We start from the raw sequence: 26,050 nt of genomic DNA on the forward strand, positions 1-26,050 counted from the left end.
TGGTCTATGGGGTTTGCTTCTGCTCAGAATGGTACAGCACGGACCTGGTAGCCATTTGGCCCAATGATTAATGAATGTAAAAGTCTAAAAACTGTGGTGAACCCGCATCTTCAGATCGATGTGATACACTGATGCGTTGTTGCAATCCGTTATATCTGTAAAGCCGTGGTAGTAAACATGCATTCCCTGGTGCCATGTCCAGGATGCAGGCTCCTACTCTCTCATCTATTACTGTACCGATGGCTAAAACAGGCAAGTGAAATGAACATCCAGTTGATGACAAGACTTGTTTACATGTCACAAAATATCTGCTAAGAAAAAGGCAGTTCTTGTTGCACAAAGATCATTACAGAACACTAAATTAAGTATCACACTGTAGGCTTGTAATGCTGTCAATACCATGTTTACAGGAATGCAGGCCAAAGCAGACTTGGCACTCTTTGTGTCTAACACTTTAAAAAAAAAAAGCTTCCCAAGCGCAAAAACAATAGCACACGCAGTAAGAAAACAAAGCCATTATCCGAGTAGTAAACTTAAATCTCATCTACAGGTTTATATCCAGTGTAATATATGCATGCCTGCTGGGATCTCCCCAGAGAGAAGACCTGAGGTACAGCTCATCCAGCTCTTTTAAAGTGCCCATGCCAAAGTGAATATGAACATGCTGCCAAAAAATTCAATTAAAACACAATTTAAACATTCTATTATTCATGAACTATGGGAGCCTTTTATTTTTTTTTTACTGGATATGTATTATTAATATCATAGCGCTCGTATCGAAGACATCCAATTTCATACCCACGCACTGAATCAAATTACATTCCGTTTTTTTCGCAAGCACGGAATTGGAATGCGGGCCCAATTCTACTGCCCATTGTGTCGCCCTCCATAGCGACGGTCACCGCGGTCACCGGAGAGACGCCCCGTCGGCCCTCTATTAAATAAAGGGCCCTAATACATTCGCAAGTGTTTGTTAAAACGCCATCATGTGACACAGATTTGCTCTGCGTTCGCATGTGACGCATCTAGGAGAGAGAGCCCCTTATTAGATTTTTTGGGGCGAAATTTGAACGTGGAACACAGATTAATTGCATTACGGAGAGGATGAGCATTGATCTGCTTCCTAACATGCACTTAGTCCAGTCGGTCGCCATTTCATATCAAAAAGAGATTACTGAGGCAGCCTGAGTGCTCCTGCATTCCTGTTCTCAGTGAGGAAACAAAATATAGGGAGAGCTTTCAGCATGAGAGGTGTGTGTGTGTGTGTGTGTAAGATTACATGCACATACAGGGCAGTTATACCCAATAATACAGATCCATTCATGCAATCACAGAGATATAGGTTTCTTGAGTATACACTGACATTATTTCTATGTCATGTATTATTTTAATACATGTATATTTTTACATACATATATGCATGTATTATACACACACACATTTAACAGAACACACACACAGAGCTCATTACATTTCCAGAAAAAGCTGTGGTAACAGAATTCAATGTGTTGGAGATGGCACATATAAGGTCACCTCGCCCAATGCCAAGAATCATGTGGAAAAGAAGAAGTCCCACAAAACAAGGACATTGTAGGATTGGAGCTGCATTCTCTGGAATAATGACTTGGAAGGGCACTTTTGCCAACTAAACCCCATACATGTCTTCGTTTAGAGTGTCGTAACAGAATACCAAGCTTCACAAACAAAATGTTCCACAATTTCAGAAGCTGTCAGAAAGCTTTTGGACAAAACACACAAAAGATAATTAACACTCGCTACATAGCTCTGAGTGTGTGTCTTGCTCTTCATGTATATTTCTGTAGTGCTGTTTACACATGTGCCTCCTGACACTTACACACTGCACTAGTATTGCTGCAGTGTTTTGGTTCAGTAAGTGAGGGTTCTTACCTAGGTCCATGCTCTTGGAAGACTTGACATGATGATGTTCAATTGATATTGGAGGACCCCCAGCGATCAGAGAGCTTTCGGCAGAGCGAGGGCCTGAATCCCACTCCAAGCTACTCACAAACATGGAAAATGATTATCTTTTACTTAAACTTCAGTGATAATAAATGAGGCAAATAATAAAGTTATCTAAGAAAGATGTTTCATAGAAAAAATGGAAAGTTTAAGGTGAGGAGTCTTATTAATATTCATTCATTCATTCATTATCTGTAACCCTTATCCAGTTCAGGGTCGCAGTGGGTCCAGAGCCTACCTGGAATCATTGGGCACAAGGCGGGAACACACCCTGGAGGGGGCGCCAGTCCTTCACAGGGCAACACAGACACACACACACATTCACTCACACCTACGGACACTTTTGAGTCGCCAATCAACCTACCAACGTGTGTTTTTGGACTGTGGGAGGAAACTGGACTACCCGGAGGAAACCCACGCAGACACAGAGCGAACACACCACACTCCTCACAGACAGTCACCCGGAGCAGGAATCGAACCCACAACCTCCAGGTCCCTGGAGCTGTGTGACTGCGACACCTACCTGCTGCACCACCGTGCCGCCCCCTTATTAATATTATAACACTCATTTTGAGTCGTTAGCCTCTAATAAATGAAGAAGAAATGTAATAATTAAAGGACAGTTAATAAATTGCAAGTGTTTAAGCCTTGAACTGAAATTGTATATTAATTAATTTAAAAATGTAGATGCACCAAAGTGATGTTTCCCATATGTTTCTAGATCATCTATGATAAGCTATTACATAAACACACACACACACACACACACACCTATATATATCTTTATGAATCAGCTTCACAGTGGAACAAAATTATTCAAAGGGAAAAAAAAATCCCATTTGCAATTAATTTCCCATCATTCTTGTGAGCATTGTATTTATCATTTTCTAGAAAAACGCATGGACCACGGCACTGATTTCATTTAAAAAAAAAGAACGATAGAAAGAATCACAATTCATAATTACCTCTGAGGGGGCTGATGGCTCATGCCTCCATTCAAACCACCGTCCCGCCTGTGAGGCCCCAAAACTTCGTCTTCAGCATAACCCCCATTTGAAACTGTTAAAGCGCAGCCAAAGCAGGGAGAAGGAGAAAAGCCATCATTAGAGGCGTTTGGTGAACTGTGTGAGGAACATTATGCAGCCTAATTTAAGTGAGAGCCGCTGGGGTCACAGACAGAGTGCAGCTGAAGGTGACAAAGTGGCCCAGAGAGCGATGGACAAAGACAGAGCCCATTATCAGCTCAGAAACACTGCTATCGCCACTCACGTTTTAATGATCACTCACTGTTAGGATAATGGGTTCAGCGCTGGGGATTATTTGGATTTTTCCTTCATATATTTTTAGTTAAAATGACAAAAATCGGGTAGTGTGGGCACACGTTGATATAGTGAGCAAATGCAGCTATAAAGGATAATAAATAAGAACATGTCAGCACTGCTTGAGTGAAACATGACATTTGTACATGTTCCCATCAAATACAGATGTAGCTGACCAGCCAACACAAGGGAATTTTGGTTGATTTGATGTTGTACAGGACACGTTTACCCCACTTAGCATTGCGCATATTACATAGCTACATTTCTACACATCTGAAGTGGACCAGAGTTCAAAAGTAACAAGACGACTGCTGTGATGATTGAGGCATGCAGTCTGCAGAGGGTTAATAAAACGTACCTGTTAGCTACATTAGTCGCATGGCGTCAGTGAGAATATAAAGAAGCTTAATGTCGACATCAGTCATGTCCCAGCTGATCAACTGCATCACAGATGAGCGGGGAAACTTTGTACATTTGTTTACGTGCTGAACTACAGATTTAAAGTCGGTGAAATGACAATGTAAAGCAGCTAAAGGAATGATACAAAGACTGTGTGCTCAGCTTGAGTCACATTTGCCGAAACTGATTAGCACCAACTGCTACATTCTACTGAGCTACAGGAGGCCATAAAACTCCTGGCCCTGTTCACCCTCATCTGTATCACACCAAACAAAGACACAGAGAGCAAATGTGTGTGTGTGTGTGAGAGAGAGAGCGAGACAGACAGAGAAATACAGAGTCTGTGTACGCATCTCTGATTCATTCATGATCACAGCATAATTAGGAAAATATACAAAAAAAGATAGAGACTGAACCCATGCACAGTGTGAGATAGAGATTCACTGACGCAAACAACACACGCTTTCAATTCCCAGATGATTAAAATCCCTATGCACCATTAAGACACACTAATATGAGAAAGACACACTGAGTATTAATGTCTGATGAGCGCTACTGTTAAGGTTTGTGCTCTCAACACGTTATTAAAAAAAAACAAAAGAAGAAGATGAAGCAGCAATGGAGAAGGCAGTGTTCAAATGTGAGTGCAGAGGAGACGTTGACTGACATGAAAAACAACGGTCTGAAGTTGGTTGTTTAAAGGTTAGGATGTCATTTACTTGAAAAGCTTTTCAATCCTCATTCAGGATGTAGCCAATAAGAATGAAACAAATCTCAATACTTGGGGGGGGGTGATGAGGTCTTGCCCCTCGCTGCCGTTGTATTCTTAGCTGAACCTATGTGTGCTTTTAGGTCCTTTATTTGCTACACAAAACATGGGAATTTCTTTTTTAATTCATCCGAGAACTTTACCTTTCAACATAGCTGCTCTAGATGAGGGTAGGTACATGAGCTTTGCCTGACGTAAACAAGGACTACTGACGTGCAGACTGACCAATTAAATGTTTACAGAGAAGGTTATCGACCAATAACGGTAGCTCTACAGTCAGACCGTCCAATCAGAAGATTCTAGGCTACTTCACCACGCCCCCTTCTCACTCAAGCAAACCAATCGGAGTAAGGGAGGGCAGGACTAGTTTGTGAACGAAACTTCTCGAAGTTCTATGTAAGCTCTAGAAAAACAAATTCCGCCCGGACATATTTTTAAGTCTACAAAAGAGGACATGTCCGGGTAAAAGAGAACGTCTGGTCACCCTACACCACACTCACTGTAATTACAGCATACAGAAATGCTGAGAGACTGTCAGAACCATATATGGTTACACTTTACATATTTTAAAACTGTATTCATATCAAATCAATTCGATCTCCAGGCCTCAAACTATGTTCTTGATTTTTTACATATTTCGATAATGAAAGATTACAAATATCCACCTCTCCTTCCGGAGAAGGGAATGCAATGTACCTTCAGGGACCACAACTGGACTCTAACGCTGTTGTACTTTTAACGCTCCATTAACACTGTTAGTACCTTTACTGACAATAATGTACCTCTACCCCACCTTTTCTTTCTGAGAGTATACAATGTAGAGAGCCAAAGCGTGCAAAGTAGGAGTGGCACAGTGTGCTGTGCTGAGGCGTGTGGAGTGGAATGTGTAGCAGGGAAGGCGCTCTTCTCCCTGTCTGGGTGATGGAGAGGCTGCTTTGGCACACAGTGGAGCTGGAAACCGTGCCTGACATGCGAACAGATCAGCTGGCTCCGCATAGGCAAACCAGTCATTACTCATGATCCTGCACGGCGATGACTGTTTATTAGTATTAGTACATATCTCATCTGTTTGTGTGGCAGAGGGTGAGGGTTATTCATCATCGACACACAAACACACGAAGAACACGAACACTGAACTTCCACTAAAGATGAACCAATGTTAAAGTGAGTGAAACAAAGTGACTTCTCCATCTACTGTGTATTCCGAACGCATGCGCCCACACAGGCAAGAGTTATTTATCAGCTAAAGTGTGAAATAGCAGGGGCAAAATAAGACGTTTCCTCTGAAGATGATGGATCAATGGCTCTTTTAGCAGAAGCAGGGTTATTAATCGTAAAACCTCTGCTTCCAAATCTTTACCAAGCCATCACACGGTGAAGCAGTCGCTCATAGGTAGCATTCAGCAACATAAATCTGTAGATTTTCTCTACAGGGTCACCACACGGGAGAGGACCACACATATCTGAGCTGTGCTGGGTGTCCTGAACGTCTAATACTGAGAAGCATAATACTCAAAGCTCTACCTATCTATCTACCCATCTATTTATATATCGTTAAGGATGATTTCTTTATAAATGTCCCTTTGAGGACCTCAGTAGCTTTATGAAACTTTATGAGCCTTGGTAAGTGGTAGATCATCTACGAACAAAAAGCGATACAAAGCGGAACTTAATCCTCATTCAAAACACATCCTTTAATTTAAAATATAACTCCATCTGCTCAGAAAAGGTCAAAAAAGCACTCAAGGCCTTACCCAGATGAGGAGCTAAAAACGGGCTCTTTCGGAAATAGACATATTCATGCATCCATATCTACCCACGCCACAGAGCCCACCACAGCTTCCAGCCCACTGATATATTGGCTTGTAATTACACACAGCCCTCCTGAGAAAAGCTACTTCAAATGAGAGCACATCATGCATAAATATATAAGCAGTCATTAGCTTTCTTTTACAGCTCAAGCAGCAAAGTGTAAATGTCTTTGCTCTGACTTTATTAGCCCAAATGGCTAAAACACGCAGGGTAAAAAAAAACAGCCCTCCCCATTCTCTTGAAGAGAACATTATGAATTTCAAATAGTTGTTATTCTACACGTTATAAAAACCCACATTACTGCTGCGTATGTGCAAACATGGCCTAGATAACATTCATAAGATTAACATAATGATCTCAAGGTCAGTAGCAAAGGAAAAAAAAAAAAAAAACAGAGCAAGCACATGCAGTAAACAAAGCATAGCTTTTATTTTTACACATGAGAAGGCCATACCTTGAATCTTTCCCACTGGCTTTGTAAGCAAAGAGGAAGAGAGAGAGAGAGAGAATAAAAATGAACAGCAATAATTAAGAAGGAAGGAAATATCTGTGGTAAGATGTAAGCTGGTGACCAAGGGAGGGGAGGACTAACCATACAATGCTGCCTAGTCGCTACAGGGACGTCTCCGGGCTTTACCTGACCCTCTACGTCTGTAAATCTGTAACCAGGCCCCAACTACAACACAATTCAGGCCACAACACTTAAAATACAGTGCCTAGAAGGAGCACACACACTCACACACACCTCAGGAAATGCAGCAGCACACAACTTTGTCTGAAGCCTCTTTCTAGTGCTGCTAAATCCTAGTGGAGAAGTGCTCTCTTTCATGTTCAGCTAAAGGGATGGTCCACATGACAGGCTACACACACAGATGTTTTACATGAAAAGAATCGCAAATGTGCTCTAATTCTCCGGCGGATTAAACATGCATCTAGAGACGTAGCGGTGGTGAGGGAGTCTTTTCGAGATATGAGAGAGATGGAAAGTGTGAACTAGCATGTACGACACACTTAGTGCATTCGGCTTGACATATTAACACATTCCCAACACCACACAGCTACAGACACACACGTTAGGATCTGGCAGAAGAGCAGGGGGGACTCGAACAGAGTCAGGGTAATGTGTGTATTGTGCGAAATGCTTTGTGATGAATGGTAACACCAGAAAAAAACTCACAGATAATGTTACGGCTTGCGTAGATTACCCATTTCAAACGATGAGTGTGATATTTAAGCTTTTTTCTTAAAATGCAGACGATCTGAAATGTTCCAGCTGTAACCTGTACATCAGAACACTTTGGGTTCCATCACTTACCAATAGATCGCTCATAGATACTGTTCATTAACACAGGGGGCTGCATCAGGGCGTCCGATTGGCTGAGCAGTCCGGCTTGCCCCACGCAGCTATCAAAGGATCGATTGAGAATTTTCCGTGTTTCCGGGTACTCCTGGTAGAGGGAGAAAAAGGAAGGGGCGGGGGGGGGGGGGATACAAATAAATAAAACCACTTTTATAAAGTGATTCACACTTAACTAGTCATGTGATGTGCTAATTTTGAAACACTAGTCACTACTAATAAAAAAGAAACAGGAAAATGAGGCCTTGGCCCTGAGAAAAAAACACACTGTTAGTTTTATAAAATCCCACAAAAAGAGCAAATACCAGGTGAAAACAAGAAACATGTTTGCATCAAGAACTAAAACAACAAGCACGGAGAAAGTTTGCAAAACCAGGTCAAGCCCTCCATTCTTCTGATTAGAGCAGCAGTCAGCAGCAGAAGGAACGATTCTACTGATTTCCCGCCACTGTCCCCAGGGGAGGGAGGAGAGAGGGAGAGAGGGAAAGTCATTTCATTATCCTGCTCTAGGGTCTAGGCACATGGTGAAATATGTTAATACAACTGGCAGATTTAAAATGCTGGAGAGGCAATCACAGTGCAACCCATCAGACGTGTCTTCTAATGGCTTGTACAGACAGCATGCAAGCTGCCTTGACTGGTTAATTGCGGATCATTAAGGAAGCAAACTGAGGGCATATATATTTAAATCAGGGGTGTGTTTGAATAGACGTCTGGCATTGGCAGGGAAGGTGGGTCTCCTCTTTTTCAATACAGTGTAGGAGCTTGGGTGAGAGACAGTTTATGTGTAACTCAAAGGAAAGCTGTTCCTTAAGCCTTTGAGGCAGAGTAGGTAATTCATTCTTAGAAAGGGAAGAGAGGGTGCAATGGTTCATTTGCTTGTCATTGAAGTGCAGTCTGTCTTCTACTATCTGATTGGCAGAGTACGTCCTCACAGGCAGTGGTGTGAGGCAATAGTCAGTTTGGCTTTGAGCCTTTAGAAAAAAAAGATTCCTGTAGATCCTCTAGTGTAAACTTGAGTGACGGCTTATGAATTTCACTGAACATGTGCCTTCTTCTCTAATGTGATCCAGGCCTTGATTTAGACGTGACCCCAAGTTTATAGAGACTTTTGTGACACGGTACCTAGGTTAGGACTTAAAATTCAGGCCATAGTTTGAGGCAAACCGACCAATTAGATCACGAGAGGATCGGCCAATCACTAGCGCCATGGATCGCAGTTTTATGGGAAGTCCAGCTGGGATGGGGTGGGTGTAAAGGATGGGGATGGTGGCTGAAAGTAGAGATAGTGCCGGCTCCAAAATGAGATTACAGCAGTGGGGGGAATCAATGAGGAATCCTGAGCCAACTTCGCCATTTGCCTTTTTTATTCACACAAGAAAAAAAAGGCACAGGAGCCCGGAACTTTCAATTTCACAAAGAGGATGTGAGTCAGGAAATGCAGATTCATCAATGAAAATGAACAGGGAACTGGAGGAGGGGGTTCAGAGGAGAGAACCAGTGTCAAAAAAGAGGAGTGTGCATCAAATCAGGTCAGAACGTGGAGGGTGGGGGGGGGGGGGTGAAGGAATGAAGGGATGGGGAAGTGGAGGGAAAAAAAATGTGCTGGTGCAGCATTGTGGTAGGATCCAAAGATCATAAAGATCAGAGAAGCTTAAGACTTCTAGAGCTTGACGCGGCAGAGGAATGACTGAGACAGCGCCTCCGCCCGCACTCGCCCGGCTGAGGCTGCAAGAACGCAAGAAGAAAAAGCACCGGGCTCGGGGATTGGGGTGTGGAATTAGCATGCTCATCAAACTGGGGTTAAGCTGCACTGAGAGGTGTGCTCGGATTGAACCAGGGTTGATGGGAGGGATTTGGAAGCGTTCTAATTAGAACTAAATTGAGAGAAAGCATAAGCAAACAGGAAAATCAGTTCATCTTCGGCACTTGTTCTTTAGCACATTTTACACTGTGTTTGCGTGAGAGGGTGTATTTACTAAACCTGAGAGCACCGACAGAGTGGAACAAGTGCTCAGAGCTTCGTTTCCTTTATTGAGAGACTAACAAAGAAACCGGGATGAGCAGAGTGAAAGATAGCTGAGTGAGTTTGAGAGAAAAAGACGTAGTGAACGAAATATATTCTGGTCCGGTTCCCACGGCCTGCGTGTATTCCCTCCCTGTACACCGTCCTCAATCATGGCCAGCTCCGCACGCACACAGAGCTTCAACAAACTCCACTTCTGTCTTAATCAGCACAAAAAAAAGAGCCCATCTAAACCCGCTGTGTAAAACAAAAGCATCCTGGCAGGTCCTGTAGACCCCCCAGGCGTCAAGACAGCACAGGACAGAGAAGCAAAGAAACGGTCTCTGAACCACAGTTCCTCCTGCCTCCCCCCCGGGGGTTTCTACTCATTATCAATGCCTACACTGTAACAAGATTATCACACAGCTATTTAGATGGCTGCTTGAGAGAGCTGCTGAAAAGGATGTGATTAGATCTGGCTGCCGCATAATGGCATTTAGACTGGAGACAAGACACAAGAACTTTCGCACCAAGCCATCTGTATTCACCTAAATCTTTTTTTTTTTTCCATACGACCCTTTGTTCCTTTGACCACTTTCCCTTCCTTTCTCTGCAATTTGCTTCATTGTTTCTTGTTTCTCTTTTATTTGGAGGGTGGGTGGAGGAGAGAAAGAGAGTTGCTCTTTGATGTCGCTGGGAGAGCTCATAATTAGTGAAGTGTGAAGTTAGGTCAGGGGGAAATGGACACAAAGCGGTTTTAGGCACGACAACTTGCAGGATTATATTCCCCCCCTAAAGCAAAGCAGCACTCTGGAGAATGGAAAAAAAAGAACATAAAGATGCATTTTAATTATAGCTTCGAGACAGGAGTTAACTTTTGTACTTTTTCATACTTTTATAATACATTGAATCTGGATTTAAATTAATTAAAAGAGCCCACAAAAAGGCAAGGAATATAAGATGATGCTTTTGCAGCATGGTATTTTTAGTTCTAGTCGTGTTTTGTTTACTAAACAATGGCTTCATTTCCTCAGACTCATGCTCTGTACTTCTCTGGATGATGTAATGCTGCAACAATCAGGAGTAAACGACGCGACTCATTTAGATTTAACATTGTCACTGAACGTGCTGCCAATAAAATACATTTAAATATGTTTTTTTAAGCAATGAAATTCAAAGTTTAAGGAGTTTGAAATGACAAAATGAGCCTTAAACTAAAACTGATGAGAGGGTTTGTCATGGGAATGTTCATTAGAACTTACGATAAACGCTTGAATACTGTGTTCCTCAGGAAGCTCCTTTACTATTGTTTTTCAATCCTCTTCTACGTCTCATGAATTTGTCTGTAATTTCTATAATAAGGTTATATCTACCATAAATTCGGTACAGTAAGTAGTCATAACCCTGGCACACCGTTATATCTTTGTTATCATCCCTGCTTTGTCAGGACCTTCCTTTATCTGCAATTTTTGCTTGGAGCTGATTATATTTTCAATAAAAATGATTGTGAAAAGGAAGTAATATAAGCTGCTAACACTGTGGTCAAATAAAACTTGTCTTAACATTTCGGATGGAGTGCTGCATGCTGTAAAGCCTGTATTGTTGCACTTCTTTCTGGGCGTTCTTTTGCTGGAGATTTTTGTTAAAAGATATCTATGAACAAAACTGAATGTGTTTTTTTTGCTCAAAATCAATGTGGTGTTTGTGACAAGGTTTGTGCTTTGTTTCAGTAACATGGGAAGGACGTGTGCGTTAAAAACGGAACAAATGACTCAATTAAGTTGAAGGTCAAGTTTTTCAACACAATATCATTTACAGCACCAATTCCTGAGGTTTTTGCCTGATACACACTGTTGATGAATACTCAAGTTATGCTTTTTAAATGTTATATTACGGAATGTGTGTGTGAGAGTGTGTTTGTGTTTTAGGACACAAAATGGGCTTCACTGAGATATAAATACAGTGGAACCTCTACCTACGAACTTGATCCGTTCCGTGACCCGGTTCGTAAGTGGAAAAGTTCGTTTCTCGAGTCAATTTTCCCCATTTAAAATAATGGAAAAGCAATTAATGTGTTCCAGCCCCCACCCCGAAAGTCACCCTTTTTGCACTGATATATGTTTACAACACTCTCAAATTAGTAAAAAAAAAACACATGTAGCGTTACTAAAAATAAAAGAGGAATACAGCGGTAACAGTAATAAAAAAGAAATAAAAAAGTTGTAAGTGGTTACACATCGCTACCTTGAAGACGTGACGACTGGCTGGAGGAGTAACACAGGCACTGGCTGTATGACGGGAGGTGGGGGGTGGGTGGAATAACGGAGAGTAGGCGGTGAATGTGGGGAGACGAAGCATAGATACGACTTAACTCGAATTTCGATGTCTGCTATTTACACTAATGCTAAATTGCTAAAGCTACAATTTGCTAATCCTAAAAGCTCACTCAAGTCTGGGCGCTGGGAGACTCGTCTATTGGGGTCAGTGGCCATTTCCAGCCGCCGGCTCGGAGGAGACTCGGGTTCGTTTCTAGAGTCGTGGTTCGTTGGTGGAGGCCAAAAATATTCACATGCCCGGTTCGTATCTTGGAAAGTTCGTTAGTAGAGGTTCCACTGTACTTTGATCATCCACAGTTAAGATCGGTATGAATTCTATAATGAGTATAAACAGTCATCTCATGCTCTGTTTGGTATAACACTGGTCCGGTAACATTGTTACCCTCTACAACTAGGCTTCAATTCCCAACGTAGGCGGGAGCATTGTGCTCAACCAATAACAGTCTTTGGCCAAAACTAATGCTTCATTAGTCTACCATTGGAACACTTCAAAGTCACTCTGGAAAAGTGTTTGAAGAATGCCATACATTTAATGGGAATTCTTATGCTCTAATTATATCCACTGCTGACAACCTGCTCTATCAACCAAACCCTGCATCACCTTCTTATTTCAGTGTGCTTCCCTATCCAGTCCCCCAATCCACCCTTTCATCCATTTAGTCCTTCTACCCAGGCATCTGTCTTCCACTGATTCCCAGCAGCTCCCACAGCCATTCTACATGCAGGGGACACAGCCCCTGTGCCCCGCCTCCAGCTACGCTCCACTGATGGCCCTTCCACAGACCATAAAACATAATGAACATGAATCTTGATTTCAAGAGAACAATCTCACCACTGCATAGCCATGCGCATTGCTCGCAACCTGCCACCCCGTATGGAGGGGCAACAGTAACCATCAATCCGCCGGCCAGAGGGGCCGCTCCATTGTCCAGCCTAATTACACGCCAGTTTGGAGCAGTTGGAGGCCTTGGGGGCAGAGTGTATGATGAGGTTGGGGGCTGTGTGTGTGTGTGTGTCGGTTTCAGGGCAGGGTCCTGGGGCGAGCATATGGACACTCTGTAAGCCAGATGCTGGGGAGGAGAACAGACTCTAACGCTCTGCTGGAGGTAAATTCCACCAGCCCAGGAGAACTGATGAATGTGAGGGTGAATGTGGATAGTCGGATTTCAGAACAGTCTACTGGTGACATTTTATAAATGAAAAAAATTACGTACAAATTTGTCTTCAAATTGTGAAACTTTCTCCTGAACAATTCCTCTAAGGTGCCTGTAAAGCAGGGCTTAACTTTTGGCTCTGAAGGCAGACTGGATAAAGCACAATGTCAGTGGTGAGCAGAGGGCCAAAAAAGAAAAAAAAGAGTATATAAATATAGGAATTACAATATTAAATTTGTTTAAAAACAGTCGAGTCCCGCTGACTGTCTGTGAGGAGTGTGGTGTGTTCTCCCTGTGTCTGCGTGGGTTTCCTCCAGGTGACTGTCTGTGAGGAGTGTGGTGTGTTCTCCCTGTGTCTGCGTGGGTTTCCTCCTGGTGACTGTCTGTGAGGAGTGTGGTGTGTTCTCCCTGTGTCTGTGTGGGTTTCCTCCGGGTGACTGTCTGTGAGGCGTGTGGTGTGTTCTCCCTGTGTCTGCGTGGGTTTCCTCCGGGTGCCCCGGTTTCCTCCCATGGTCAAAAAACACACGTTGGTAGGTGGATTGGCGACTTAAAAGTGTCCGTAGGTGTGTGTGTGTGTGTGTGTGTGTTGCCCTGTGAAGGACTGGCGCCCCCTCCAGGGTGTATTCCCGCCTTGCGCCCAATGATTCCAGGGAGGCTCTGGATCCACCGCGACCCTGAACTGGATAAGGGTTACAGACAATGAATGAATTAAAATTTTTTACTAAAAGAAACTTAAAGGTGACATTTACTTTTTCATAAATTTCATAAGATGTTGTCTCACCATTTGCTAGCTCTCAGTTATTGTTGTGGGCTTGAAACCAGTCTAATGTGTTTACAAAACCCCAGGGTCAGTAAATGGCTAAAAACAAACAAACTGACTTGGTCCGGCATGGCTTTCTCACTCTCTCTCTGCTCAAGGCAGTAAAAAGGCAATTGGAGTATTTTAGACAACAGAGAGGTCTCCAAACATTGAAAAGCATGAACTGAGATGAAGAATATACTCTATTCCTGCTCCATAGGTGGGTACTATTGACTTGTATTACTGACTTGGATTACTTAAGGTGGTGGTATCTTCAGATTCGGGAGACGGCTAACGGCATAAAAGTAAACAGACAAAAAATGCTACAAAACTAAACAACTCGAGTTTCAAATGAGTTTCTGTGGTAGTTCAAACAGTGATTAAACCTCAAGTTAAAAGATGTGGAGCTTCTGAATGTAAACAAACCAGAGAGAGCTGCAGTTCCCCACAATTGTAGACGTTTCCATACACGGATCAACCAGGTTCCAAAAACCAAATGAGCAGTGTACTCTCAACCAGGAACAGCCATCCACCTGGAGGACTGCAATGGGAACTAGGGGCTTCACCCAGGACAGTGTGCCAATCTGTATCTGGGCATGCACAAAACAGACATGCATTCAAATACACTCTCATTCATTCACAACAGGACAGACTTTTAGAGTAGCCAATTCACCTCCATGTTTTTGGACTGTGGGAGGAAACCAGAGGCCCTTGAGGAAACCCATGCAGACACAGGGAGAACATGGAACATGGAAAGATTCCAGCGCTGAGAGGTGAATATAATAATCAACAAGCCTCTGTGCCGCCCTTGTTTGTCAACAGGGCAGATATGATCTGGTTGGTGGATCATTCGCATGCAATAGTCCACCAACCAAAAGCATCCGGCCAACAGTGTCCTGTGGGTAGCGTCCTGTGTCCACTGATGAAGGACTAGAGGACAACCAACACAAACTGTGCAGCAACAGGGGAGCTACTGCCTCTGACTTTTCATCTACAGGGCAGAACAAGAAGGTAGAGGTGATTTATAGAGTGGACAAAGTGATTAAAATCTCAAGGACCAATGCTGTGACTGATCCACTTATAACAGCACAGAACACACTAACACTGTTAGTCACTGTTCACTGTTCGGGGCAGACTACATTTGGCTTATGTGATGTGAGGTCACAGTCACCAGCAGGTACCTTTCGGTCTGCAACAAACACTTCTCTTTGCTCAGTGACTGTGGCAACACAGTACACACACAGTACAATACCATGGGGTACAGATTACAGAGTAATCACATGTTACATCAGAGGTGTACAAACCAGGCTGCACTTTTCATGCTTTTATCGTTTGAGGTTTGCGTTGTGGTGTTGATGCCACTGTCAATCATTCTGCGATTGACACACACTTGCAATTGTAAGTGGGCAGCAGCTCCAAACTTTAGGTGCATTTCACTACTATTAACCTGTATTAATATCTAAATATATATTCGAAATAACATGGTTATACGCTTATAATGTGGCATATCTTAGCATATTTTTGCATATTTAAAAATGACTGGAGAGAGGTATAATATTTCTCTAGAAATATAGTGCATTTTCAAAGTCATTCATTGCAATAAAGTACTATTGTTGGTTCTTTTGTTTGGTTTTATTTTGTTTTTGCATATTGTTTAAATAGCTGTTTCAAAAATCCACTATGCAGCCTTATCCACTAAATGCCCTTATTAATAATAAAGTGCTAGAAGCCCTAAAGTGATACTTTCATAGGAATGTGTGTGTGTGAGTGTTCCTGAGAGGGAGATAACTGTGCATTCCAGAGTACCATCAGCGTGAAGAATTGTTAAACTGCCGGGCTAATGGATCAACCACCACTGCTGGTTAGTATTCATGTGTGGGCGAAACACCAGAATTGCACAGATCAGCACCTAACTTCAATCCTGAGAGAAACAAAGAAAGAGGGATTGGTGAGAGAAAGTAAGCAAGGCCAGGAAAGTGTGGCATAGGAAATACAGGACAGAATGTTTTCATTCCTCATTTCTAATTCCATACACACACACACACACACAGCACTAATGCTCACTGTTCCCCGCTCATATTCAATGCCGCACTTACACACTCCAAGCGTATGCGTCGGCAGGGAAACAGCACACAAAAGACAGAAAAGCCACAGAAATGCCATTGTGGTGCTGTGGAGTGATATCACTTTCCCTGGAGGCGTAGCAGTGACCTCGGTCAAAGAGAATCTCTGCACACGGGGAAAAAAAGCCATTTATAGCTAGGAATATGCTTAAGACCTGTGACTAAACTGCTCTTTTTAGTGACAAGGGCTTTACAGAGGTGTGCCAAGGGCAGGGAGAGCAGCAGAAAAGCAAGAAACACTAGGCTGGTAGGTTGAGTTAACATCGCTTCAGGACCAGGCGCGGAGTTGGCTAGGCTAAAATGTTAAACTAAACAGGACACAATATGCTAAGGCGCTACACGGCTGGGGTAGGGGGGCTAAGCTAACAAAGCTTAGAGGGTGAAGGCCTACACTACTCGGCTAGTAAGTCAGGCTAAAACATATCGAAGGACCTATGAAGATATGGTGGGAGAACACGGACTGAATGGCGTCTAGATTACGCATCGCTAACTGTGGCCTACCTGGCTTGACGGCAGTAGCGCTCGCAGAACCACAAGCTGAATCATCCCTCTAAGGTTCCCCTCCATGGACATGGACCTCCGCAGGGTCTCCATAGCCTCGTGGTTGGACTTCCCCAAGAGTGGCTCTCCATTCACTGCAATGAGCTGGTCATTCACACGGAGGCGGCCATCCTGCAAAACCAAGGGCAGAAGCCACAATGAGATCAAGCCTTGAACGACGATACGCCTCGTAAGCTTCCCACGGTTTCTGAACACACAGAGATGACTGATCGTTTCCATCACAACATCTAGGTCCTGACCTACTTTCTAAGGACTAAAACCATGACTTTCTGCCACCTCATCTAACTGAACTTCTAAAACGTTTCCACAGCCTGAAGCTGCCTGTATTCTACACTAAGCTGGGCCCGTGGAGGCCTGCTGTCGAGGAGCAACGGCTCCCCATGCAGAACGGCACTGTCTCTATGGCACTGTATAAGCACATTATAGGACATGCATATTACATGCGGAGTAAAAAGCCCTAAAGTTCATTATGATTAATATTAATTAGTTTTCACACCAGAGCCCTCTGATCTAACTCCCTTATCTGCAGGCGAGAGAGAGAGAGAGAGAGAGAGAGAGAGAGTCAGAGAAAGCGAGAGACTGACTATGAGGGTTAAAGCAGAAATGTGGGGTAAACACTAAAGGACTGATAACGGTCTGCTGCTTTCACACTTACAGGATTAAACTCTATTAAAACATTTCACAGACGTGTCCATTTGTACATCTGACAGGATACCACAACTGTCTTTTGTCTTTCTCACCTCTCATTAGATTACAATAGAAATGCACAGAGGTAATGCATAATGGTGTCTCTATCAACAGCTGGAAATGCAGCTTAATTCCCTCTACAAAGCTCCGAAAGAAAATGATCTAGAATAAATGCTTCACCTGCAGCACATAAGCCCCCAAGAGCTGAGTGGTGGAACAGTGTAACTGCACCGTGTGTAGTAATAAAGCACAACTACATACCATTGGTTCATTCAGTCATTTTCTGCAAACGCTTCATCCTGTTTAGGTTTGTGGTGGGTCCACAGAGGGAACCCACACTGACACAGAGAGAACACCCCAAACTCCTCCTAGACCATGACCTGAGGCAGGGTTTACAGCCACAACCCCAGGACCCTGGAGCTGTGTGTGAGCTTCACTACCTGCAGCACCACCACACTGCCCCCCATTGTCCCCCTTAGAGATAACATGGGAGTATTTTTGTGCATCTGAGATCAAGAACTGTTTATTAAAACTAAACGGAAGTACCTAGCCTGACTAAAGCCCTGGTGGGCTATCACTATTTTTAATAACTAATAATAATAATTAATTAAACTGCTACTAATTCAGCTGCTTAATAAGGATCAGCAGCATTTTGGACATAGTGTATGAAGATGTGTGTATTAATGAAGAGTTGTGGGACAGATTTAACGCCTGTGAAAGGGTCTTATAGCAGACACCCCACAATAGCTCTGCGATGACAAATGTGTGCACTAAAAGACGCAGACACACACCACCGTGCTGTCTGACCCATGAACCTGCTCTTTAACTGGTCCTTCTAAAGGAGATGACTGTGTTGAAAGGGGTGTAGAAGTGAGCACTGGCTGGCTGGAGATGATGGGGATGGGTGGTCATTATAGCAGTCTCTGCCTGAGCAGACCTGTCCACCAGATATCAGGAGGCTGAAAGAATAGAAATATAAGCTGTAACGGGTCAAACAGTCAAAAGCTGAATATCTCTCATTCTGTATCTCCCTGCGGACTGCACTGTTGACATTTTTTCGTTTTCTTCCTACACCTGTCTTCATCAGTTTGTCTTCTAAACTGTCTGTTTTTTCATGTTATTTCCTAAGATTATAGGCCACTGCCGTATATGGTGCAATTCCGCTCTCTCTCTCTTCGCCAATCGCATTGGGTAAAACAATAAAACATAAGATCAAGCCTTAGTAGGGCATTTAAACATCAGTCTTGCAAGAAATCACATATCTAAACAATATTTAAGTATCTCTAACAGTGTTGTAATTCTTTGTGTGAAAAACTGCATGTAGAACACAACACATTTCCATTTCGTGACAGATATTTCCCTCAGTGTAAAAGTTAGCTTAGCGGTTAGCTTCCTTTTCTCTGAGGGGAATCTACCGCCATTGTACTCCTTACATGTAGAGTACGGATACCAACACAGGACAAACGTAATCTCATTGTGAACCTCTCAAAACCACTGAATGTGGTAGTAACTGTCTCGTCTGACTGTCACAAGCAGGAGAGGTGGCCGAAGTTAGGGGGCGCTAATAATCTTAGCATTATTAGCACCTACTTAAACAAGAGAGTTTTTATCTAAAAACATATTTTCTTTCAAAGTCAATGAAGTCTTGGACATTAGTCTACACACATTTGACTCCTGAAAAATGTTGATTTGAGTGAGTAAAGTACTATTTATTTACAGTTAGCTAAGATTTTCAATATTGTAATTAAAGTGGCCGAACTTGGGGTAATTACGCTATATTTCTTGATTAATTAAAATGCCTTTTCCTGTGTCTAAAACCCTACTACCTCACAGTTTAATGCTGTATCAAAACATAGTGACATTTTTCCCCCAAATTACAGAGCAAATCTTGTGCTACACAGAGTGATAAACCAACCTAAAGATGCTTCAGTTTTTCTGAGTGGGGATTTTAAAGCACAGTGAAATGTCTGTGGTTTACCCGTCCTGCACAACACACAGTAGACAGGCATTATGTTGAAAATCACTATAAGCCAAGTGTACAATATGCAAAAGTCCCATCTTTTCAAGATGTGTGCCAAAATATAAGTAAACAGTGAGAATCCCATCTAATCATCCAACTGCTCAACTGAAGTATTTTTCAACAATTACTCAAGCATCTCTTTGCCAATGAAAGCACACTTGGTATACGCCTGTTTAATGCTCTCTGTCTCCATAGATGAAAAAGTCAAGAAGATATATTTTTTTCTCAAGTTCCTCAGCAGCACAAGAGAGACTCAAGTTTCAACCCTAAAAGTCTACCTTTCTAGCGCCCCTGAAGCCAATCCACTGTGGCTATCATCAGCTTTCTACAGTCAAATATTTACATTATAAAATTGGCATTATGGACTATTTCTACATTCATAAGAAAAGACATTTTTTAAATGACTGGTGAAACTTAGAGCTTGTGGTAAATGACGACATGTAGAAGCTGAATAAATCAGACAGAAGCTCTATTAGCGAGAATAAAGAGGCTGTGAAAGGGGGCTATAAAATAACATGTATAAAATATAAATGCTCTGTCAAACAGCATATATATGTGTGTGTGTGTGTGTGTTTAATTTACTTATTCTTAACCATTGAAAATGTTACAGGATTAGAGTAACGGAGATACAGTGTAAAATGGGGCCAAAAAATTCTTAATAATATACCGCCAGATTCTGACATCTTTAATATGTTTTATAATCTCAGATATCATCCAAAAACTTCTGGCACCCTAATCCAGTTTAAAACCAAGCTGAAATTGCAAGGTATCCCTGGACTTAACGGGGTATTTCTGAGTGAAAGGACATGATTTTGCCTGTAGCTGTGGCCTGTGCTGGAGTGTGGATAGTGGACAATATTGAAAAGCTCCCTAGAAGTGGACAGCAGTGAAACATCCTCCAGGTGTAATAACACCACAGAGCCAGCAGCAAACGGTTCATTAAAGAGAGCAGGTCTGGCCTAGTCCCAGCAGGACACCAGGAAAACCAGTGAGCACATATACACATGTAGACACAACATACACACATACAGAGTAAAGCCACAGAGAACAACCTCTGTATTTTACTGGGTGATTATGGGATTGGATCCTAGGGAAAGTATAGTGATATATTTATCCTCATACAAGCAAGCAACAGCTTAGTGTTTAACAGGTAAACAAACTAGGGAAAAAGCAATCAAATGAATCCCATTGAAGTAATCATTAGAGAGAGTAAGACCCTGAATATTTGCTTTATGCATGTGGAAACAAGTGCCCTGTGAAGGACTGTCTGTGAGGAGTGTGGTGTGTTCTCCCTGTGTCTGCGTGGGTTTCCTCCGGGTGACTGTCTGTGAGGAGTGTGGTGTGTTCTCCCAGTGTCTGCGTGGATTTCCTCCGGGTGTTCCGGTTTCCTCCCACAGTCCAAAAACACATGTTGGTAGGTGGATTGGCGACTCAAAAGTGTCCATGTGTGTGAGTGTGTGTGTTGCCCTGTGAAGGACTGGCGCCCCCTCCAGAGTGTATTCCTGCATTGCGGCCAATGATTCCGTGTAGGCTCCAGACCCACCGCGACACTGAACTGGATAAGGGTTACAGATAATGAATGAATGAATGTGGGAACAGGGACAGGAGACTGTGGCATGTTCCGGAATGAGAGCTTCAATGTCAGCATCAGTTTTTGGTAATTCCACAAATAACAAATGGCTCTCAAAAGTATTAATGTAAAAAAAAAAACAACACAAAGGAAATTTCAGGCCTCTGCCCAAGTCCACGACTAGAGAGAGTGAGTGTGTAGCCCTCTTTACAGTCATTGAAAGCAAAGAGAATAATTTACTCTGCCCATGCTAACAACTCGCACAGGCTTAGCATTTTTCTCCAGCCTCATGGATTCATGGGAGTCTCTGCAAGTTATGGCTGCCTCTCACCCTCTTTCTTCCTCTCTCGCTCACTCTCCCCCTCATTGCGTCTAGGGAGAAGACACATCCCACCCACAGACTCGGGACACTTCCAGCTAATTAGCATGGGCACAGAGAGTTTTAATTAGCATTAATGCGCTGGAGCTAGGACTAGCTCTACTCTGTAATTACCGCATGGTGTCATCAGGGGCAACATAAAGAACAACAGGCTTTTTAGCCCACAGAGCTGTGCTATGATGGGACACATGCGATGTGTCACACACAAACACTTTGAGGGATCCCAGGAATTAAACTGTTTGACAGCCACACAACTGTAACCAAACGACACTGTTCCTAACTTCAGAATTCCTCTGGGGTCTAAATGATCTACACATTTACTCTTTTTTCACCCACATTTTCAAACATTAATGTAGACAACTAATTCATGGGATGGAATGTAGATTTACAGAGCATCAAAAAGTGTTATATTTAATAAAAAAATGACAAGATCTTATTTTTGAAAGTCTTAAATGCAGCCCTATTAACTTGTGGTTTGATACACTCTCATCTAACTAACTTCGACGAACTAGCTTTAGCGGCTTGGTGGTTAGCACGTTCACCTCTTAGCGCTAGGATCTTGGGTTTCCATGTTCTCCCTGTGTCTGCGTGGGTTTCCTCCGGGGTCTCCGGTTTCCTCCCACAGTTCAAAAACATGGCGGTTAGGTGAACTGGCTTCTGTAATAACTGTCCTGGTGTGAGTTAATGAGTGTGTATGTGTGGGAGTGAATGGATTGGCACTCTGTCCTGGGTGAAACCCTAGTGCCCGACGCAGTCCTCCAGGTGGATGGTACGCTGTGTGCGTTCGGCTGCCACTTTTTGCCAGTATGTGTGTGGATTGAGTGTTGAATGGAATGGAGTTCTGAGCAGTGCTGATTGTAAACTGATTGTGTTGATTGTGTCCTTGGATGTCTAGAAAGACGCTATATCTGTGTAACGATAAATAAAAATAAATGAATAAATAAGTTCTACATATGGGCGGCATGGTGGCGCAGCAGGTAGGTGTCGCAGTCACACAGCTCCAGGGGCCTGGAGGTTGTGGGTTCGATTCCCGCTCCGGGTGACTGTCTGTGAGGAGTGTGGTGTGTTCTCTCTGTGTCTGCGTGGGTTTCCTCCGGGTGACTGTCTGTGAGGAGTGTGGTGTGTTCTCCCTGTGTCTGCGTGGGTTTCCTCCGGGTGACTGTCTGTGAGGAGTGTGGTGTGTTCTCCCTGTGTCTGCGTGGGTTTCCTCCGGGTGACTGTCTGTGAGGAGTGTGGTGTGTTCTCTCTGTGTCTGCGTGGGTTTCCTCCGGGTGACTGTCTGTGAGGAGTGTGGTGTGTTCTCCCTGTGTCTGCGTGGGTTTCCTCTGGGTGACTGTCTGTGAGGAGTGTGGTGTGTTCTCCCTGTGTCTGCATGGGTTTCCTCCGGGTGACTGTCTGTGAGGAGTGTGGTGTGTTCTCCCTGTGTCTGCGTGGGTTTCCTCCGGGTGACTGTCTGTGAGGATTATAGTGTGTTCTCCCTGTGTCTGCGTGGGTTTCCTCCGGCTGCTCCGGTTTCCTCCCACAGTCCAAAAACACACGTTGGTAGGTGGATTGGCGACTCAAAAAGTGTCCATAGGTGTGAGTGTGTGTTGCCCTGTGAAGGACTGGCGCCCCCTCCAGGGTGTATTCCCACCTTGTGCCCAATGATTCCAGGTAGGCTCTGGACCCACCGCGACCCTGAACTGGATAAGGGTTACAGATAATGAATGAATGAAATTCTACATATGCTATGAAATTGTGGAAGTGACCGAACAAAACAAAAGTTCCTTAAGATCTATGGAATTTGGCAAATGCCCTTCATCCATGTGGCATAAGGCGTCCTATACACTGACTTTTTTGGTGTAGGATGGTGTTCCTGCCCAAACTGGGAATCAAACCCTACGCTGCCAGGTAGAGGGCTTTGTTTTTACAACCGACACCCAAATCTTTTCCACAAATCAACCTGATCCAAAAGGTCCAATGTATTTTCGATGTTTAAACATCGCACGTGCTGCAGAATTCATTCATTTCTAAAATCTATACTCATTCCATGATCTGTTTATTTCAATTTGTCACCCATTTAAACAGACATCACTAGTTTTATTAATTCATTCATTCATTCATTCATTCATTCATTGACTGTAACGGTAGGATTGCACTGGGTAAAGAAACTACACTGAACCACTGTGCGCAAGACTGGAACACACCCTGGTTGGGGCATCACGACTTAAATGAGCCTTGGAAATACATTTCAAATATTTAAGAGTAAGCTTTTAGATCAAGATTTCTTAATTAACTTGCTTCCAGTTTTAAAAGAACTGTTCATCTTCTTGTGTGATCTTTGACAAATCACGCACACACACACAGACCTTTTAATGCCCAGTCAAACCCAGTGTCTCCTTCATAACAAGGACTATTTTAAAATCCTCTCATCACCTGGAACTCTAAGTAGGAGAGTGATGAAAGACAAGCTGCCACATTTCCTCCTCACTGACTGCACATATGGTGAAACAGGGTGATTCAAACCCTCAGAGAGAGCCTGGGCCTTTATTTAGCATGCCTCAGTAGGAATACAGATCTCGGATCTGTTTTGCATAACGATTAACACAATGATGTTTATGAATATGAGTAAATATATTCAAGATCACTAGTTTACACTTTGACATGCAGACGCAGGCATGTGTGCTGTTTATACATATAAGTTGCACATCTATTAATACAAAAATAACATCCACAAATGTTTTAAACAATCTACTGGCTGAAGTTTAGCACACTACAGAGTCCACTCTGTTCCAAGGCACCTTTCACACAAGTGTACATATGTTCATTCATTCATTCATTATCTGTAACCCTTATCCAGTTCAGGGTCGCGGTGGGTCCAGAGCCTACCTGGAATCATTGGGCGCAAGGCGGGAATACACCATGGAGGGGGCGCTAGTCCTTCACAGGGCAACACACACACACTCACACATTCACTCACTCACACCTACGGACACTTTTGAGTCGCCAATCCACCTACCAACGTGTGTTTTTGGATTGTGTGAGGAAACCGGAGGAAACCCACGCAGACACAGAGAGAACACACCACACTCCTCACAGACAGTCACCCGGAGGAAACCCACACAGACACAGGGAGAACACACCACACTCCTCACAGACAGTCACCCGGAAGAAACCCACGCGGACACAGGGAGAACACACCACAGTCCTCACAGACAGTCACCCGTTGGAAACCCACGCAGACACAGGGAGAACACACCACACTCCTCACAGACAGTCACCCGGAGGAAACCCACATGGACACAGGGAGAACACACCACACTCCTCACAGACAGTCACCCGGAGGAAACCCACATGGACACAGGGAGAACACACCACACTCCTCACAGACAGTCACCCGGAGCGGTACTCGAACCCACAACCTCCAGGTCCCTGGAGCTGTGTGACTGCAACACTACCGTGCCGCTCTGTACATATGTTGTATACCCTAAATAACAGTTTGTTTAAGGCTTCTCAGACCCTGTTCACATGTCATACATACATTCATTTGCTTTGGTGACTTTCACCTGCATCTCAAATCCTCTCTGTCTGTTCTTACTCTATTTCTACATGTTATTTTCTTTAGTTAAACCATTCTTGAATACTGTGACTCAGTCTACCCGTCTTGCTTGTTCAGGATGTTACAAGTCATACATATATACAATCACCAAGACAAATCCATTGTATATCACAGCTCTCTAAAGAAAGACACACATGTCCATATATCAGTGACCCGCGGACAGTGGGCTGACTGATGGTGAACAGAATTATGAAGAAAAAACAAAACAAAGAGTGAGTAATAGGGGTGTGCAGCTGTGGAGAAGAGGATGAAAGGCAGCTTGAGGTCACAGAACCTGGAGCCTGGGGCCTATGTATGAGTAGTCTGCCCCTCCAGGACAATCCGAGCGCAGGGTCCACTCAGCCCCCTGCAGACATCACCTCTTTCTGCCTAACAAGGTCAAATTCAAGGGTCATCATGAGGAAGAAGGTCAAGGGAACTGGCCGGCTGCAGCTGATAAGGGTCAACAGGCTATTTACAGTGGTCGCTAAGAAGCCCTGGAGTCATGTTTAACCTAAGGCCCTGATGCTCATACCTCTTCATTAAACGTGGCTGCCGTGCTATTCTGGTGATCGGTCTTCATCTAACAGTCATTAGAACCGCAAAATCTCAGCAACTCTTCAAGCTGGAGTGTTTTCACTCACTCTGTTAAAGTGATGGCGTGAGTATAAATAGTATACATTGTATCCTTAGGTAGCCAATCCTTTAAGATATGGTTGAGGTTGGTTATTACAAGGCTAATGTTGTTAGCATGTCAGTAGCCACTTAAGCATGTCTATGATGTAAATTCATTCATTCATTCATTATCTGTAACCCTTATCCAATTCAGGGTCGCGGTGGGTCCAGAGCCTACCTGGAATCATTGGGCGCAAGGCGGGAATACACCCTGGAGGGGGCGCCAGTCCTTCACAGGGCAACACACACACTCACACACATTCACTCACACCTACGGACACATTTGAGTCGCCAATCCACCTACCAACGTGTGTTTTTGGACTGTGGGAGGAAACCGGAGCACCCGGAGGAAACCCACGCAGACACAGGGAGAACACACCACACTCCTCACAGACAGTCACCCGGAGGAAACCCACGCAGACACAGGGAGAACACACCACACTCCTCACAGACAGTCACCCGGAGGAAACCCACGCAGACACAGAGAGAACACACCACACTCCTCACAGACGGTCACCCAGAGGAAAA

At 43.6% G+C, this 26,050-nt stretch overlaps 1 protein-coding gene across 1 annotated transcript in view; it reads right to left on the reverse strand.

The window, feature by feature from the left end:
- Window positions 1–26,050, reverse strand: part of pard3bb (par-3 family cell polarity regulator beta b) — a 309,049-nt gene that overhangs the window by 140,089 nt on the left and 142,910 nt on the right. Inside the window, exons 12-15 of the mRNA XM_066685934.1 lie at window positions 16,555–16,860; window positions 7,595–7,727; window positions 2,946–3,039; window positions 1,909–2,018 (exon numbers count right to left, since the gene is read on the reverse strand). Of these exons, the coding sequence (XP_066542031.1) occupies window positions 1,909–2,018; window positions 2,946–3,039; window positions 7,595–7,727; window positions 16,555–16,860 (643 nt within the window). The remainder of the gene's footprint in view (window positions 1–1,908; window positions 2,019–2,945; window positions 3,040–7,594; window positions 7,728–16,554; window positions 16,861–26,050) is intronic.

This window comes from Hoplias malabaricus, chromosome 12 (genome assembly GCF_029633855.1).
Source record: "Hoplias malabaricus isolate fHopMal1 chromosome 12, fHopMal1.hap1, whole genome shotgun sequence".
Taxonomy (NCBI): domain Eukaryota; kingdom Metazoa; phylum Chordata; class Actinopteri; order Characiformes; family Erythrinidae; genus Hoplias; species Hoplias malabaricus.